This window comes from Hemicordylus capensis, chromosome 1 (genome assembly GCF_027244095.1).
Source record: "Hemicordylus capensis ecotype Gifberg chromosome 1, rHemCap1.1.pri, whole genome shotgun sequence".
NCBI classification, from domain to species: domain Eukaryota; kingdom Metazoa; phylum Chordata; class Lepidosauria; order Squamata; family Cordylidae; genus Hemicordylus; species Hemicordylus capensis.
The window spans coordinates 261,122,909-261,137,541 of NC_069657.1; the positions used below are offsets into that span (position 1 = coordinate 261,122,909).

The following is a 14,633-nucleotide window of genomic DNA, read 5'->3' on the forward strand; positions in this document are numbered from 1 at the left end:
GTGAGTTCCATTGGTCAGTGATGCTTTGTGTGAAAAGCATCCGTGCGTCCATCCTGAATCTATTTCGTATTTCACTCCAGCCCGTGATGAGGCACAGAGGCGCAGGAATGCTTTTCCTCAAAGGCTGAAACACCAACTGAGTAATTTTTTATTTCGACATACAGAAAAAAGCCATGTGAATCAGCTATGGACAAGTCAAACTGCACTTTAGTTCATTAAACTGAATGTGTCAGCCCTAGGAGGGAGTGGGATGTCCATTATCTGTTTTTCAGTGCAATTCCACAGGGATGGGAGTATCCGCCTACCCATACAGTCTTAATTTCTGGATCAGTGCCTTCATTTGCATCCGAAGCAGTGATGCTTCACTCCTCCCTGCAGCAATCTTTCTAGCTCTTCTAAAGTCTATCAAATGGCTGGTTTTTGTTTTTGCATTCCTACCTACCCTTTTAACCCCCAAAGGGAAATGAGTTTTTTAAAGCAATGGTGGGGGGGAGCCATTTCTGAGCAACTAGGAAGTCTTTTGTGCTGAAGGGAGACGGTTTGCCTTTGAGTTGCATTAAGACTAGTCAGTACAGCTGCCTTTTCAACAGCATGCTCCGTTTCACTGCTGTGCTTTTGATGGATTTCTTGTCAGAACTTAATCTGCTCTGTTGACCTGGACTTGAGAATCTGAATTCCACCCCCCACCCCCAGTCTTTAGTCTTCTTCAGTCTTTAAAATGATTTCCTCTGAGAGCTTAATTGAAACATACATGTAAAATAATAATAAGGATGATGATAACTATACTTAGTGCATGCCTATCTGCCTTTGCAATGCTATGAATATCTCTGTTCCCGTCTTATTAGGAATTAAGGTGTGTCAAGTTGACTTGATGTCATTTTGTTAAGACTCTCACAGCAAATAGAAATGGATTGTCTTCAGACATATGTATGCACACAATATATGCATGAGTATGTTTTACAAAACTTTATTTTGCTTCTTTTTCTCTTAAACCTGTCTCTTGTAGTCTGTCATGCAAAAAGAAACAAAACAAAACAAAAACACCAACCCTGTGATATTCATTAAAGTAAATTTCAGATCACTCACAGTTGAAAGGTAATTAACCTGTATCTAAGATCTGAGCTAACCACATAACTATCAAAGCAGCAAGGCTTTTAAAAGGGGGGGGGGTTACAATTCAACTTCTGCCCCATACTTTGGTGGATAGTTGCCAAGAGCTTTCTTTTGTGGAGAAGTTATGAACACTAACGTAAAAGACGGCTTACTGGAGGGAGGCAGCAAAGATGTGTACTATCAAAATGCCAACAGTTTGGAAAAGAGAGCAAGCGATAGTGTCACTTTTCTCTATAACTGGGTTTCTTAACCTTGGGCCCCCAGATGTTGTTGGACTACAACTCCCAGAATCCCTAGCCACAAAGGCCATGTCTAGGGATTCTGGGAGTTGTAGTCCAACAACATCTGGGGCCCAAGGTTAAGAAACCCTGCTCTATAATTTAAAAAACCGTTGCAAACACAAAGAGGGCGCTTGTGTCATTAATAGTTCCAGGTTTAGTCTGAAGTAATGCTTAGTCCTCTTTTAAGGTTGATGTGCTGGGACTTGGTGGAGGGGGGCAGTCTTGAATCCTTTAATGGGAGGGCTCGCAAAACTATGAGAAATGTCTGGGGTGGGGATAGAGGAGCAGCTTCCTGGTGATGATTTGGTGACAGTTCTCCCTTTTTGCACTGCTGGTTTTTTGCACTGGCTGCCACTCACCTTTTCCATTCCTGGCATGCCCAGGGACTTGCAGTGTGCTCCAGGAAAGAAAATGGTGGGTGGCAGCCATCATGATGAATGCTTAATGCGCAACTCCAGCTGCTGTCTGCAAAGATAGTATTGATATTCTGCAGGAGAAAGAGAGAAAACATATGTCCCGTAAGTCTCCGCACTGAACTGTTCCATATATACTACCTTGAATTACATCATGGAAGACAGGTGGAAATATAGAGGCAATGCATAAATCATAGTTGTGCAGAAAAGAAGAAATTGTGCAGAAAAGGAGAATTTTGTGCAGAAAAGAGAATTTCAGCTGGAGCAACTTTTTCTGCTGGTAAACTGCCCTGCCAAAATCCTGGTTTCCTCAGAATTATTAAGGGTACAAGAAGTTGTACCCTCTCTTAGGTCTGGTCAGCTTGCACCAGAGACATGCATATTCAGTGCACCCGTCATACTATTGCAGTGCAGAATTTGGCTTCCTTCATTTCTAGCTTTCAGGTAGTTACAGGGAGAAATCTGAAAATGTACAGGCATGATTTGCCGGAGGGGCAATGCTCTTTTTGCTAAATAGCCAAATAGCGAGCCCTCTAGCAGAATGAATGGTGTATTGCATTGTGATTCTGCAGTACTCTCTCTCTCTATAAATATATATTTGATTGATAAGATACTGATCAGTGTCCGCAACAGGATATGAGGTCAAATGGATGAAATCCAAAACATGGACCAAATGGACTAATGATCAGAACCCTAATCGACTCTTCTCATGTACTCAGGACCGTCATTCTACTGGTACAATTACAACTTGCACTAGAGAAAGTGCCTGAGAATCTACATACGCTGTGCACCCATTTTTCACAAACAGTGAGCCTTCTGTGTTAATTCCAGTGGCTGATAGATTGTGCAACACAATGCACATGGTGGCACATAACATCTGTGCATTGGCACAAGTCTCTGCTAACCACTACTGCGCATCATGTTGGCCACTGTCTTTTAATGGATCTGGCCTTTTTTCTTTGGCAAGATAGAGTGAGCTCTGCCTCTGGATTAATTCACTGCCATAATTATATATGTCTTGTTTGTATCAGACTCAGTTATAGTTTGGGAGTCTGGAGCTCTGAGATACAGTTGGCAGTACAGTTGCTTGATAGCCGGCATTTTAGGAGCCTTTAGAAATGCAAGGGGCGGGGTGGGGGACCAGTTCTCTGCTTCAGAAGGGCCTTCTGAGAGTAAATGGAACCTTCTTTCCGTCCAAGCTTCCTAAGAGATGAAAAGACGAGCAAGTGCACCAGACACAGGAGGCTGCCAAGCACTGATCTATTCTGCTCTTTGAATCTGTCTTCCTCCACTGAGTAGACCTCAGTCACTCCCTCGCTGTGCAGCAGGCTACAGTGACAAATTGCTGCTGCGGCAGGCTCTTTCTTCCCCCCTCTGCAGTCTTAGCATAAAATGGTCAAATGATGTTCCACTGCAGAATTCAATTTCACAGTTCAGTTGGGTCCTTGATTACACTGCCAAATTCAGATTAATGTGCATTTAACGAACATGGATCAGGGAACTTCTGGCTGACAGCCAGCAGTAATACTAGCAACGGAGAGCTGTGTAGAGCTTTGTGCTCTGTCCACCCCTGTACTCCACCACTGAAATTGATTGATTAAATAAATTCACTACTATAATTATTTGTAATTGTGCTACATCATGAGCCTGTGTCTAAGCCCCCACCCACCTTGGAGATGTTACACACTGTTATCCCAAGCTCTCTGGCTTTGTTCAAAGCTGAGAATTATTCCTTTTCAGAAATGGCTCACTTTTTTCTTTCTTTCTCCAATCCTGCACCCCTGTAGTAGTTGCATTTTGTTCTTAAAGACCCAGAAGGAACATTTGGGAGTGTCAAGAATGAGTGGATAAAAAACTATGCAAAATACTGTTTTTTAAAAAGAACAGAAAATCAAATAGATATGAAGAGTGCAATCGTCTGAATTCTAAATGCTTGCAAATGAATCTGATTTACAGTGTGTGTTAAACGCCGTTGTTAAAGTGGTCTTAAGATTGCCACCAATATCATTTCTTCTGACTGATCTGATTTTTGATTAAAACAATCCATTTTGTGACACTACACTTAATTAGCTTGTCACTTCAGACAATAATTCCAGAAATGCCAAGCTCCTGTTTTGTATTTTTCTAAAATAAAGCCCCTTCTAAAATCTCAGAGACTGAGTTCTGATTTTATATGCTATAAATTTTCTCAAGGATGAAATTTCTGTGTGATATATTTATGCTTTCCTGCTATGGCAGTACTCAGTATTGCTCCATTCAAGTTGCATGTGTGTTATTGATGAGAATAGCAAGACACACACACACACACTCCAGTGGTCTGACTCAATGTAAAACAGCTTCATGTGTTTAGTGAAGTCTCTTTTTTAAACTGGCTGTAAATGTTTTAATCTTTTATTGGCTGTTTTTATTGTGTTGTAAACCGCCCAGAGAACTTGGGTTTGGGGCGGTATAGAAATGTAATCAATCAATCAATCAAATAACATAACATAACAGAATGAAAATGCCTTCCGAGAATAAGGAGGGTCAAGGTACACAAGCATGAATTGTCCCCTTTGCTAAGCAGGGTATGTCCTGGTTTGTATTTGAATGGGAGAATACATGTGAGCACTGTAAGACACTCCCCTTAGGGGATGGGGCCGCTCTGGCAAGAGCATATGCAGGTTTGTATGCAGAAGGCTCCAAATTCCCTCCCTGGCATCTCCAAGACAGGGCTGAGAGAGATTCCTGCCTGCAACCTTGGAGAAGCCACTGCCAGTCTGGATAGACAATAGTGAGCAAGATGGACCAAGGGTCTGACTTGGTATAAGGCAGCTTCCTAGGTTCCACCAGTAGTTTCAGGTTAAAAGAGCATATTGCAAGGATGGCCAGCCTGAGCCGTTGTTGAACTACATGCCATCATCCCCAGCCACAGTGTTTAACAGCCAAGGATTATGGGAGATGTAGTATAACAGCAGCTGGAAGATCTCAGGTTGACCAGCCCTGTATGTTGTATAACTGTAGCTGGAGGGTCATATTCAATGGACCACTGACATCTTCAGTCACCTATATGCATTGTACTGGAAATAACATAAAAACAGCCCTACTGGATCAGACCAACAGCCCATCTAGTCCCACATCATTTCCCCATAGTGGTCAGATGCCTCTGGGAAGCCCACAAGAAGGGCATAAAGGCAATCACTTTCTTTCCTTGTTGTTCCCCAGTAGCTGGTATTCAACAGCATACTTTCTGAGCCAGGATGTTACATTAAGCCAGCATGGGTAACAGAATGAATAGCCATTGCTGGAGCTCTCCTCCCCCATGAATTTAGCCAATCCCTTTTTAAAGCCATCGGCTGTCACCATGTGGCAGCCACACCAGCTATCAACTATTCATGGTGTGAAGACACTCTGCCTCTTCTCAGTCTTAAACCTCATGCCAATCATTGGATGGTGCCATGTTCCCATGGGGAAGAGAGTTGAAGATAACTCTCTCTCTCCATTTTCTCCACAGATAATTTTCAAAAATACCGTGTGGTGTTCTCCCCTTTTCTCAAAAACGAACAACAAAACTAACATTTCCTCACAGGGAAGGAGCTCCAAGGCCTTGGTAATTTTGCTTTCTCCCTACTTTACATCTTTCTGAGCTCTACAAAATCCTTTTCGAGAACAAAATGAAAATAAAATGTTAAGAGGTGTCAGGGCCCCTAAGTCAGGCCAAAGGAAGTCTTGAATCCAAGATGTGATGCTCAGAACGCCTCCAAGCCCAAGCAGAGCCACAGGCATAGAGTGGTTTCACCTGTAATCATGAAAAATCTGCCAGCTTAATCTTGAAGGAAAAGTCATTTGGGTCGGGAGGCTAAAACCGTATAAACACTTAGCTAGAAGCAAGTTCCATTGAACTCAGTCGGACTTACTTCTGAGCAGATATACATGGCTTGCTCTTTTTTTCAGCAAAGGAGAAAGAAGTGCAGCATCAGGCCCGTCAATGATTTTTTTTAAAAAAATATTTGATCTGGTTTGCTTGTTGTCAGTCCCAGAGATTTATCAGAGGACAAACTCTATGTCTGCAATTTTTAGTCGATTGGTCAAATAGATGTGGGTATGTGATCAAGAGATATTACCAAAGACTGACTGACATGAGGAAAATTACTCAAAGCAGTCCCATTGAAATTGAAAATACAAGTTAGGCAAAACCTAATTTGTCCTTTTTTTTTAACTCAATGGGACTACTTCAGTATTTTTTTCCATCATGTTAGCCAGTCTTCTTAAGGAGGTCTACAAAAATAACTCATGACAATTTCCCCTTAGTCTTTTCTGAGCTTTGTGTGGGGGCACTGATACCGTAAGTTGTTATACTTTGGCATATTAAAATGCCAATTACTGGCAATGCTAGCCAATCAAGTTTTGATCAGGAAAAGATACTACTAGGTTACAGGCCCTCATAACCCAAACCACAATGGTGATGACTCTCCAATCACTCAGACTGAGGAAATCCAAGGGGGAGGTTCCTCTCTCTCTCTCGCTCTCTCTCCTACTTACCAGACTGAATTGTAAATGAAGCCATTTTTGGAAATAATATGAAATGTCTCCTGTCTAGCCTAGAAAAGCAAGCAGGCAGGCAATCTGATCACGTGCTGTGCAACAGCTGTTGTTGTATCAATCTGTCACGAAGACGGACTTTCATCTGTTGGGAAACTGCATCGCTTCACAGACCCCAGCATATTATCCAGCATAATACAACAGTCCCTTCCCCCTATCAAGAAATCATCATCCGCACTCAGATCAGGTCACATGGAAAAATACATATAGACCAGAGAGAGAGGGAGAGACTGTGCACCCGCTTTGCCTGGTCTCTTGTTCCAGTATGTCCTCATCCTGACTAGACAGCAGCTATGTTCTGCTCAAAGGATAGCCTCCGATGAGAACAGCCATGTTGGATCAGACAAAATAACCCAATCCAGCATCCTAGTTCTCAAAAGCAGCTAGCCAGATACCTCTGGGCACACACACACACACACACACACACACACACACACACGCGCCAAGCAGAGGGTTGGCAGTGGACTTCTGCCTACTGCACTTATGAAGGATTTAATGTCTATTTATTTGCATTTCTATCCTGCCCTTCCTCCAAGGAGCTTGTGATGGCATACATGAGATACCCCCTCTTTCATCCTCATGACAACCATGTGAGGTAGAGTAGATGGAGGGTGATTGGCCCAAAGTGAGCTTTGTGTCTGAATGGGGATTTGATCTTTACAGTTCTACAGAGACCATAAATTACAGCTTTATACCAGCTGTCTGTAGGGATGCATTGTCCTGGCATAAGACAGACCGAAAACATGCAAGGGAAAGCCAGGCTGCTTTAGACAGGAAAACCAGAGCTGTCACTTTGGAAAGTGATCTGATCATCATATCACATCCAGCAGACAGTGTTGCAGAGTAGTTACTTATCCTCTATACGTAACTGAACAAGAAGCCAACTTTAACTGAGAAACAAGAGTTTGATATGTATTACTAACTAAACATGGGCTAAGAAAGCAACAAACAAACAAACAAACAAACAGTTTCTTATGCACAGAGAGTGAGAACCTCTCAGTTTGAATTCAAGGCAACAAGTAAGGAGTAGACAAATAAACAAACTGTGACTCCACCCCCCAAGCCAGTAGATAGACACATTCAAACATAGACAAGCCGAAGCTCTCCTGCTCCAGGCCCACTGACAATAAACCAAGAAATGCCCTGCGTATGAAGCTGCCTTATACTGAGTCAGATCATTGGTTCATCGAACCCAGCGCCGTCTACTCTGACTGGCAGTGGCTCTCCAAGCTCTCAGGCAAGGGTCTTCCCCAGCCCTGCTACATGAAATCCCTTACCCAGAAGTGTCAGGGCTTGAACCTGAGACTTCCTGCGCACAGAGCATGTCTGCTACCACTGATCCATGGCCTCTCCCTAAAAGAATGGTTGCTTGAAGGCTGCTGGCATTTATAATGGCAGGGGATTTGAACCCCTGTCCAGGGGGGCCCTGCTCAGTGGTTGCAGTGGCTGAGCCTATGGCAATTGCCCTGCCTGAGACAGAAGGTAAGAAGGCAATTCTATGAATGGTATTATTATGTACCAACTCAGACAAGTGATATGTGGGGACCAACTAGGCTTGTCAACTCCCCCCCCCCCCATGTTTGGCCTAACGTCTTTGGAAACTAGCCTCGGTCTCCAGGTGAATATAGAAAGGAATCCTGGTGATGCTAATGGCTTGAGATTGTGAAAAATATTGGAAAGAAATATCAGCAGTGGGGGTGGGGGGGGGATCTCCGGAAATTTCTTCAGTCAGAGTTGGCAGCCCTGAAGCCAGCATGAGGCGCTTGAGAGATCTATCTGGCAGGAAATTTGCCATGGTATGGTGAGGTGGTCCAACTTGAGAGGTCCAGAAGAGTGACAGTATGCATCCTGTCATTGTTTGGGACAGTTATGTGTTAACCTAAACTTACTTGTCTACTTGCCTCTTTTCACAGCTGGATTATGATCGAGCCCAGATGGTAGTAAGCCCTCCCCTATCTGGATCAGACACTTACCCCAGAGGCCCAACAAAGCTACCTCAAAATCAGAGCAAAGTCAGCTATTCAGGCAGTGGCTACCAGTACCCAGCACTCTACCACAAATTCTCTCACTATCACCACCAGCCTTCTCTGCAACCCAGCTCCCGTTACGTCTCCACCGCTTCTTATCCCAGCTCCCCGAGCGCCACTTCAAGCACCTATCCCCCGCCCAGCTGGGGCTCATCTTCAGATCAACAGCCCTCCAGGGTGTCGCACGAGCAGTTCCGAGCAGCCTTACAGCTGGTCGTGAGCCCCGGAGACCCTCGGGAGTACTTGGACAACTTCATCAAGATAGGGGAAGGCTCCACGGGCATCGTCTGCATTGCCACGGAGAAGCACACAGGGAAGCAAGTTGCTGTGAAGAAAATGGATCTCAGGAAACAGCAGAGGAGGGAGCTGCTCTTCAATGAGGTTAGTCACCAGGTTGCAGCAGGGAGCTTCTAGGAGCTTTCTCTGGTTATGTACAGCAACCCAAATGATTAATTAAGGCAGGATTTTTGTCAGTAGAGTCGACATCGATTTTGGACAGGAATTCCATCCGTAACTCTTAAACACATTTGCCGCATGCAATGCTTACAAAAACCCTATTCACCCACTATGTTCAAGATTCCTTGAATCTGTGTGCAGCGTGAACACATGCAGTTATTCACACATCATGATCAATGCCCTGTAGTACACTGGAGCCTTATTCAGACATTATGTTCAGCCCGCATACAATGGGCCCTGTCAGACGCAACGCAGAGTCATGCAAGCCCCTAATCAAGCTTCTGAAAACAAAAGGAGAATTTCCTCCCCAGACGACAGACAGCAGCGCAGTTGGTTTTGCTGCTGGGTGGTTTATTCCCCCCACACACACTCTGCATATCACCCAATCCTCAGCTGTTTCTCAGCTGCTCTGTGCCCACCCCTGTGTACGAATGCTCTGATTCATAGAGTATGCTCTAATTCAGCCGAGCTTCTGCATTGTGTCTGAACTGGACCAATGTGTATACACATCTGTTCACATGCATAGTTATTCACACATTATGTTCAGCGCACAAACAGCAGTATAGTTCCTATCTGTACCCTGAATTTGAGGTAGTTTGTAGCCAGTTTCCCATTGAAAATGAATGCATGTACAGTTATTCATGCAAAAACATGTGCATGCATTCAGACACCCATGCACACGTACAAAGTAATGGTTGGATAAGACTTTCCTATCTGTATCATTTGAGGAGGCCTGTTCCCAGGTTTTCACTTTTGAAATGAATGAATATATATATATATATATATATATATATATATATATATATATATATATATCTTAAAGGTACAGGAGGCCTGTCCTCTTTTCCATAGGCAGCCCTTTCAATGGAGCAACTTGTGGTGGGGCAGAGCAGCAAGCTTTTTCTTTAAACTATTTTTAAAGTGTAAAAGGAGCATCAAACCATCTCCCTACAGCTGCTGTATTTTACATTATTTCACTTTTTAATGTTGCTTTTATTATTCTTGCAAAGTTGTAAGCTGCCTTAAATACTGTATATTTATATTGAAGGGCAAAACACAATCTTTTAAAAAAAGAGGAGATAGTAGTTGGTAGAAGAGCAGCTGATATCCTCCTCCATGGCAAAATTGCACCTGCTAAAAATCCCACTTCTACGCAACACTTACAAGCATAGGAACATCACCCTAGCTTCCTTATATTGCATGGCAAGTCATGATTTAAATGCATTGGCAGAGCTGCAGGGATTCCAGAGGAGCTTCTGGTGAGAGGCAAGGGCCTGCTGTAACCAGCAGATACTTGAGTAGCACAGAAGTCTCTAACGTGTGCCTGCTTCTAGCTCAAGGTAATGGTGTTGATTATTCACAGTTGATGGACTCTTGACCATGAAGTTCATAAGTGGTCTTTGTTCTTCTCCTAGGTTGTAATAATGAGAGACTACCATCATGAAAATGTGGTTGACATGTACAACAGTTATCTGGTGGGAGATGAACTGTGGGTTGTTATGGAGTTTCTGGAAGGCGGTGCTCTCACAGACATTGTGACTCATACAAGGTAAGCATGGCTGGCATGTAATGGGGACGCTGGTTTAGACAGGCAGCCTGTTCCAGCACTCTGATCATTCACACAGAGTTCCTGCGGCCTGCAACAGCTTGCCAGCTCACTATGAGGGAGAGAGCTGATCCAGGCTTGATTTTTCTACTGCAGGGGTCCCCAATCTGTGGTACTCCAGATGTTGCAGAACTACAACTCCCATAATCCCCAGACATAAGTTGTAGCTGAGGATGATGGGGATTGTACTTCATCAACATCTGGAGTATCACAGGTTGGGAACCCCTGCTCTACTGAAATGAGTAGTGATGCAAATTGGTTTTGTGACCAATGAAGAATTGACCCAAACTCAGTCTGTTCAGTACAATTTTCATTTGTACACAAAGTGAGTGTCTGAGGGGCCAGAATGAGTGGAATAGTGCATGGGCCATTTGGTCTGTTCAAGCCCAAGTCTTTTGGGGGGGCTTAGTAACTCGTGGTGGGCCAGAGCAGCAAGCTTTTTCTTTAAACTGTTTTTAAAGGAGCATCAAACCGTCTCCCTACAGCTGCTGTATTTTTTTCTTCTAGAATAGCCTCCATGTTGTAGCTGCCATGCTTTTTGCTCAGAGACCAGTTACAGGTGCAGGGCATTGTGGGAAAAGACATGGCAGCCTCTAGAAAGCAGCCACTCGAAGGAACTCCGACAGACTTTATACAATTGAAAAACAGTTTAAACTTAAAGGGTGGGGGAAAGTATCTATTCTGCCTTGCTATAAGGTAAAACCTTCCCCATTTCATCACAAAAACAAATGGGGAAATGACAACAGGGGAACTGGTGACCCCAAAACCATAAATTTAATAAATGAATGACAAAATGAATAGGGCTTAAATGTATGGTGTACAAATCACACACCCCTAGAAATGAATAGGAACCCTTGTAAATTTTTAAAAAATGACAATTCTCAGTGTTACATAGGAACATAGGAAGCTGCCATATACTGAGTCAGACCATAGGTCTATCTAGCTCAGTATTGTCTACACAGACTGGCAGCGGCTTCTCCAAGATTGCAGGCAGTAGTCTCTCTCAGTGGCCCAGGGGCATAGATAGGCGAGAGGGGGCCTGTGTTCATCCCTCTATCTGGTGCCCCCCACCAAAGTGAGGGAGATAATGAAGAAAATAGGGAGGGAGGGACCTGGAGGGCCCTCAGGAGCTGGGGGGGCCATGTTCTTTGAACCCTTTTGCTCAATTATAGCTATGCCCTATCTTGAAGATGCCAGGGAGGGAACTGTAGTTTAGGCTCACTGTCGGCCTTTAAGAGAGCCCTAAAAACTGTTTTGTTTGGCCTGGCCTTCCAAGGCTTGTAAAGCGTTATATGTGGGTTTTTTTTAAAGTATTTTAATTGGTTTTAAATGTTTTAATTGTTTTTGAATTGTTTTTATATTGGTTTTAGCACTGTGTTTTGAATTGGGTGTTTTTATGTCTTTTAAAAGTTGTTGTACACTGCCCAGAGCCTCTGGATGGGGCGGTTTATAAATGTTGTTGTTGTTGTTGTTGTTAATAATAATAACAACAACAACAACAACAACAACAACAACAACCTAGATGTTCTTCCCAGAGCGGCTCCATCCCCTGAGGGGAATATCTTGCAGTGCTCCCACATCAAGTCTCCCATGCATATGTGACCAGGGCAGGCCCTGCTTAGCTAAGGGGACAAGTCATGCTTGCCACCACAAGATCAGCTCTCCTCTCCTTAGTAATATTCACATTACAAGGGGCCCAGGGGCCCTTAGCTTTTGTAATCCCTCCCTTTACTACTTTTTTAGAAGGCTGTTGGAGGCCATTGTTTGGCTAAAATTGGGGAAATCAGGCCTCCATAATTCAAATGTTGACAATGCCTTCATCCAAGAGCACATTGAACTCTGGGCTGAGATAAATACTCAGCAATGCACTGTAGGAAGTTATCATTATGCTGTTCTGTCATTATCAGCAACAGAAGAAGAATAGGTGGAGGAGGGAGTGCTAATTTGGTACATCCCCCACTGGTAATTTTGGTTAATTCCCTCAACTGTTTCTATGGCAACCTATGAATTTACTAGACCTAGTTTGCAAGGTTCAGTTTCTAGCAAGACTATGTTGTTCAGCTGATATGGACGGTTATCCTAAATCTTGCTTGTTGTGCAGTTCTGTCCAATTTACATGCCATGGGGATAAAAAAATAATCTGTAGGTGGATGCACAAACTCTTCTACAAGCAAGGCAGAGAGGGGGACTGAAGAAGCTGAATGTGCATCCGTACGTGATGTATGCCAGCACCACTATATTCTTCTCAAGGGGATGTGCATTCCTATTCACAACTATAACAACTACCAGTGGTAAACACACATGCACACTACTCTCATGTGAATCAGTTCATGCTATTGCTTTTTCAGGGGACAACACAAAACTCTATCTGCACAGGAGTTGTTTGGAACAGCAGAGAAAGTAACAGGCAATTAGGGAAAACGTAGGATATTAATATTGCCTGTTGGCATCAGACCTTCAATAGTCCATAGCAGCATCCTTTAGTTGACTTGCATTTGATCTTTCTTTCTTTCTTTCTTTCTTTCTTTCTTTCTTTCTTTCTTTCTTTCTTTCTTTCTTTCTTTCTTTCTTTCTTACATTTCTATACCACCCCATCCAAGAGCTCTGGGCAGTGCACAAGTTAAAAAAATAAACAAACACCATTTAAAACAAGACCCGGTTGGGGGCGGTGAGTGGGGAGGGAGCCCTAGGCAGCCGGATTGGCTGCCCACATGATTGCCGGCTCCGTGACGGAGCCAGCGGGGACTGGGGGGAGCGGGGGTCAATTGGCCCCCACAAGCTCCAGCATGCCCTACGTGAGCGCGCAGGGCATGCTGGTGAGACCCCCAGAGCCAGGAGGTGGCTTTTCGCCTCCCCTCTGGGGGTCTCTTCGTGAGTTGTGCCATGGCTACTCACGATCCAATAGCCCAGGGTTTGCAGAGCACTCGCTCCGCAAACCCAGGCTAAGGGGCGGGCTACTTGAGCGGGTTAGCTGCTCAAGAACCACTGGGCTCGCAGCCAAGCCTGGTGGTTCTTACGATCAGCAAAAATCGGGCTAGGCTCTCCTAGCCCAATTTTTGCTAATTGTGAGAATAGCCCCATTAAATAATTCAAAGCCATTTAAAACCAATTTAAAATACTTAAGAACAATGTAAAAACCTTGGAAGGCCAGGCCAATCAAGTAAGTCTTCAGGGTAAGTCAGTCAGTCTCCATCTCAGATGGAGTCACACCTCTACTACAGCTGAGCTTTTAGATGAAAGTATTCTAACTGCTGAAATTCTGCAGAGTTAAACCTCAATGTTAGCAAGTCCCCATGTCTGCTGCACATGTAAAAGTCAGTCCTAGGGCTGAATACTTTATTATGGTCCATGCCCAGGACGGGGTGGGAATCAACATATCCCTCTATTATATCCAGCTAGTATTTTTTTTTTTAAAGTATATCAATCACAAGAACCACAATTAACAAATCTTACAAGCAGCCTCACAGAATTTAGCCACTTCAACCTTAGTCTCCGGGTTCACTCTAGATAGTAAAAAGGTGGCATAAAATAACTCTGAATGCCCAGGGAAAGACAGTAAAAGTGGAGTTTTAAAAGAATTTCTTACTGATGATAAAATATACAATTAAGAAGGACATGTTCAGTTGACTCAACGGCACCAGAATTACAGGGACAAACTCTTGCATCATGTGGAATATTCCAAAACTTCCCAGACACCACCGCAGAAGACAGAGCATTCCTACAAGCTAAGGAAACAGCCCTGTGATCGCTGGGGACTCATAGAGATAATTTGCTGGTTTAAGTTGACTATTAATTCCAACCAGGATAAGGGACGCACTTAGCCATGGACCATGGCGATGTGGTCCGTGGCCTCCTGTCTTTGGGGGGGCCTCCAAATGTTCTGGGGAGCCTTCCCAGAGCCCCACTTCTGCCCCACGCCCACTGGGCAAGTCAAATCTTTTTTTGAAAAAACTTTTTTTTAAAGCACCGCTGTGCGGTGGGGACAGGGGCTGCCGGTGGGTGTGCGGGCACTCAGGGGAGGGAGGGAGGCAGCAGCAAGAGCCTGCTGGCCTCCCAAATGACAGATGGGGCCGTTTCTGGCCCATTTCAGGCCTCTGCACATGAAATTGCAAAGGCATGTGGGCTGCATGACCAGAAGTTTCATTCTGGGGGGAACATA

The 14,633-nt window shown here is 44.0% G+C and overlaps 1 protein-coding gene across 6 annotated transcripts in view; it reads left to right on the forward strand.

The window, feature by feature from the left end:
* The window catches only part of PAK5 (p21 (RAC1) activated kinase 5), a 160,369-nt gene that overhangs the window by 126,814 nt on the left and 18,922 nt on the right, over positions 1-14,633 (forward strand). For all 6 annotated transcript variants that reach the window (XM_053284708.1, XM_053284709.1, XM_053284710.1 and 3 more), the window contains 2 exons: positions 8,299-8,793; positions 10,284-10,417. In XM_053284708.1, the coding sequence (XP_053140683.1) occupies positions 8,299-8,793; positions 10,284-10,417 (629 nt within the window). The remainder of the gene's footprint in view (positions 1-8,298; positions 8,794-10,283; positions 10,418-14,633) is intronic.